This window comes from Channa argus, chromosome 9 (genome assembly GCF_033026475.1).
Source record: "Channa argus isolate prfri chromosome 9, Channa argus male v1.0, whole genome shotgun sequence".
NCBI classification, from domain to species: Eukaryota; Metazoa; Chordata; class Actinopteri; order Anabantiformes; family Channidae; genus Channa; species Channa argus.
In genome coordinates, this window is record NC_090205.1 from 5,961,908 (window position 1) to 5,965,314 (window position 3,407).

Sequence of the window (3,407 nt, forward strand, 5' to 3'; positions counted from 1 at the left end):
TGCACACATGTTGCAGAGAGCTTTTGAGTTGCCCTTTGGGATCAGTTTGGGGGAATATTGTGGTCTCCATTAAAAAAAAAAAATTGCAGAGAAAACCAGTTGGCAGTTGGATTCATAAATAATGTTGATTCTAAAACATGAACGAATCCAAGAAGTATTGCATTTCCTGTATCGGTGTTTCAAATTATTAGCATATGAATTTAATTGCGGTGACACTGATGCATCACATTCTTCAAGGCTGCTCCGACGTCCGCTGTAAGCATTTAGCAGGAACGTTGTCAAATGGTATTTAACGATGTTCTGCCCAAACTTGGTGTTTTAAAGCATGTGCACCCTCCGTCACTCGTCCTTTACGGAGCATAACGGATACTCCGTACACATAGTTCTCCAAATACTGTGAGTTATTTAATGCGCCATTTATCAATCTTGAGAGATTTGGCAGTTACACGAGACCTCAGGCAGTCAGAGAAGTGCTTTTTAGGGACATTCTGGTGTTTAAACATTATCTTAAATTAAATCACATGCTGGCTAAGGAGTAACCATTAAACAGCAGGCGACTGCCAAGCATCCTACCTGCAGCAGTGGCCAGAAACGTGCAAACTGGAACAAACTGTGCATAATTTACAGACAGGAGCAGGCAACAAATGCTTTTAGTGAGCAGCGGGAAACTCGCTGTGTGTTCTTTATAGTATTATTTTAACTTTGCCTCAGAACTCCTTTATAATTATGAGTGGACCTGTTGTTCATTCTCACCATTTATTTATAGACAAAATATTCCATCATTTCCAGCAGTAACATCAGTCAGCCTAAACTTTAACAGTTTGGTTGCTTGACTTCATTTGGAACAGGTAAACCTTTCACTGCAGCCAGGGCATTTTTGACCATCTTCTCCAGTATTCTTTCTGCTGTGCTGTAGGTATTGATGCCGATGTGGGGGGTGAGCAGCACGTTAGGCAGGCCAAGGAGTGGATGATCCCTGCATAAGATGAAGTAGAAGAGCTGTTAGTATTCAATTTAAGTCTATTTATTCAGTATAGCACATTTTTTTCAAAGAGGTGAGACCTTGGTAAAGGTTCGGGATGAGTCACATCCAATGCTGCAGCACGAATTGTTCCCGACTGGAGAGCTTTGACTAAGGCATCTTGATCCAGAACTTGACCTGAGACATGACAAAAGCATTATTGCTTATTTGAGCCCTTGTAAGTCAAGATCAATGCGGTCTAGAAACCACGCCGCCCTCACCTCTGCTGATGTTGATAAGTATTGCTGTGGGTTTCATGAGGGACAGCTCTCTGTGTCCAATGAGGCCTGTTGTGTCCGGAGTTAATTTGACAGCGATCGTGACAAAGTCCGAGCGCCTCAGCAGGTCACTCAGGCTCTCGCAGTAACTCGCACCAACTGCCTGCTCCTCTGCTACACTCCTGAACACCAGGAGAAATGAGTGTATAAGTTACTGGACACATACACCAAGTGTTCCAGACGTACAGATCATTGAATCAATCTTTTTTTTTTTTTTTTCTTCAGTTAAAAAAGTACAAATCAGTGCAATGTTCACTGTACCTGTTAATCATTAGTTGGTTAAAGTTAATCATTTCTCTGAGCAGCAATGTTTGATTTTGGATGTTTAGTGTCGCATGCTGTCACAATGTCAACAATGCATATTTGAATGTAACATATGTGTAATACTACATACTGTTTAAAAACATTAAAGAAACATTTTGATGTGTTTCTTTTTACCTTTTTGTCCTGCTGTGATAAAGGATCTTCATTTCAAACCCTTTGCTTCTTTGGGCGATTTTGTAACCGACTTCTCCCATTCCAATGATCCCCAGTGTCGACCCTGTGACTTCAACTCCCATCAGTGATCCAGGTAAGCTGGTGGTCATTGGGTCCACAGCAATTTGATTACCTATCAGGAAAAAAGTCTAAATGAGCATTTTATTTATTTATACCAGAGCCCTGTTTTAAGGGAACCTTTGACCTACCTGTGTTTATTTAGTGCCTACATGTTACACTAATGTCTTTATACCTAAATATAACCAAAGCACAGTGACTGTTCTCCCTTTGAAAAATTGGCAACACTTTGATTTACAGCCCGTGACTTACAGGGTAAGTACAGTGAACTTACTATGTACTTGTAATCACTCGTGTAACGGTGTAACTCCACAGTACCTATGAATACATATTTGTTCTAACCTGATAACAATAAGCAAACTTTGGAGAATAACAGCGTAACAAGATGACAATAAGAAAAATGCCTACAGTGTAGGCATTTTGTAGAGAAGCGGTTCTTATTAATTAATGTCAAGTTTGCTTATTGTTACCAAAGTCTCAACAATTATGTATCCATAGGTGGAGGAACACCGTAGCTATCTCTTTTAGGATGCACTAATATCGGTGTCAGTGTTTGGTTAAGGGATTCTCGTTTGAATGGTTTTGTCTACTCACCTTCCAGGATCCTGCGAGCCGATGCCAGAAGCAGACCCATGGCTAAATCTGCTGTGGAGTCACTAACCACACCAGGCGTGTTGGCCAATTTGACCCCAAGGCTATTGATATATGGCACGTCCACGTGATCGATGCCCACTCCTCCACTGGCCACCACCTTCAGGGAGGGAAGCATTCCAAGCAATGCAGGCTCCGCTTCAGGGAGGAACTTCCATATGAACAGAGCCTGGATTTTGGGGCCATGAAGCGCTGGATTTTGTAGGAACTCTTTGTAGCAGATAATTCGGAAGTGCTGTGTCAATATGTGCGACAGCTCCTGAAGGTAACCACACTCCCCGCCCACCTCTGAGATCAATGCCCATGGCTTGTCCTCTTCCATTAGCTGATGACATAAAAGACATAAAAGGTCTTGAAGTGACAGCATTGAGTTTTTGGTCATTTTAGTTGATTTATCATGTGAATTAAATAGTCTTACCTTGTCAAGATCCTGTTCCCAGTGTTTAGTTGGTCCCTGATTTCCCCAGCTTCGCTTCTTGTCTCCAGCTTTTATTTTTTAGCCCCTCAGCCTACTTCCTGTCTTCAGTGTCATCAGACCCTGATCATTTTCACCTGCTCCTCTGTCCTTTCAAACCCTGCTTGTTCGTCTTTGTTACGTTGCATGCCTCTGGACACCCCACCCACCGCGCTTTTCCCCTTTTGGACTGCTGTTTCTCTGGTCCACCTGTTCCCCGTGTTTTACATCTGTCCGTTTGGACTGAGGTTGCGTTATTTTTGGTCACTGTTTAGCTGCCTCTGTTTTACACTCGGTTTGATTATTAGTTTATCCTTCTTTAATCCTTTACTGTTCATCCCGTCCCTGTGTGTGCACAGCTCTGCTGGCTTTGTGTGTTCATATGTATGTTTGTGTGTAGTTGTGTATTTGTCCCATTTCCCTCTTTCTCCAGCTCAGTTGGAGCTCT

At 42.3% G+C, this 3,407-nt stretch overlaps 1 protein-coding gene across 1 annotated transcript; it reads right to left on the minus strand.

Moving 5' to 3' along the window:
- Window positions 1–754: 754 nt before the first annotated feature.
- On the minus strand, window positions 755–3,149 carry LOC137133080 (probable 2-ketogluconate reductase). Its single transcript, XM_067516227.1, has 6 exons — window positions 2,924–3,149; window positions 2,449–2,830; window positions 1,738–1,909; window positions 1,243–1,421; window positions 1,063–1,159; window positions 755–976 (listed from the first exon to the last, which is right to left on the minus strand). Exons 2-6 carry the CDS (start codon window positions 2,825–2,827, stop codon window positions 814–816), a joined length of 990 nt encoding a protein of 329 aa, XP_067372328.1. The 5' UTR covers window positions 2,828–2,830; window positions 2,924–3,149; the 3' UTR covers window positions 755–813.
- Window positions 3,150–3,407: the final 258 nt, after the last annotated feature.

Bases quoted from the DNA above. Each gene is read 5' to 3' on its own strand.
- LOC137133080 (XM_067516227.1), bottom strand. From the start codon at position 2,827: ATGGAAGAGGACAAGCCATGGGCATTGATCTCAGAGGTGGGCGGGGAG. The intron at 1,422-1,737 runs GTAAAAAGAAAC...CCTGGTGTTCAG, and splicing joins TATCACAGCAGGACAAAAAG to GAGTGTAGCAGAGGAGCAGG. The intron at 977-1,062 runs GTCTCACCTCTT...CATCTTATGCAG, and splicing joins CATCCCGAACCTTTACCAAG to GGATCATCCACTCCTTGGCC.